Genomic DNA, 316 nt, shown 5'->3' with positions numbered 1-316 from the left:
TCAGATCTCCCGCGGAGTGCCCACAGAGTGACCACAGAGTGCCCGCCGAGTGACCACAGAGTGCCCACAGAGTGCCCACAGAGTGCCCGCGGAGAGGCCGAATTCCCACCTGTGGTCTCGGAGGCGTCCGAGGGCTGCCGGTGGTGGCCGGGGGACCTGCGCTCCGAGGGGGAATCGCCCAGGGACGAGGAGAGGCTGCTCAACCTGGGGGGGACACGGCAACTCGGGGCTCTGGCAGCTGGGGATGGCCGGAGTGACCCCTGGGCACTGCCAGGACAGCCGGAGGGACCCCTGGGCACTGCCAGGGCAGCCCGAC

General features: G+C 70.6%; 1 protein-coding gene across 1 annotated transcript in view; it reads right to left on the bottom strand.

Moving 5' to 3' along the window:
* Positions 1-316, bottom strand: part of LOC102035659 (ETS translocation variant 3-like protein) — a gene marked incomplete at its 5' end in the record, with an annotated part of 19,705 nt that overhangs the window by 3,937 nt on the left and 15,452 nt on the right. The window contains one exon of the mRNA XM_031065549.1: positions 110-204. Within this exon, the coding sequence (XP_030921409.1) occupies positions 110-204 (95 nt within the window). The remainder of the gene's footprint in view (positions 1-109; positions 205-316) is intronic.

Source organism: Geospiza fortis, unplaced genomic scaffold (assembly GCF_000277835.1).
Source record: "Geospiza fortis unplaced genomic scaffold, GeoFor_1.0 scaffold1873, whole genome shotgun sequence".
Classification (NCBI taxonomy): Eukaryota; Metazoa; Chordata; class Aves; order Passeriformes; family Thraupidae; genus Geospiza; species Geospiza fortis.
This window is presented reverse-complemented; position numbering and strand designations above follow the sequence as displayed.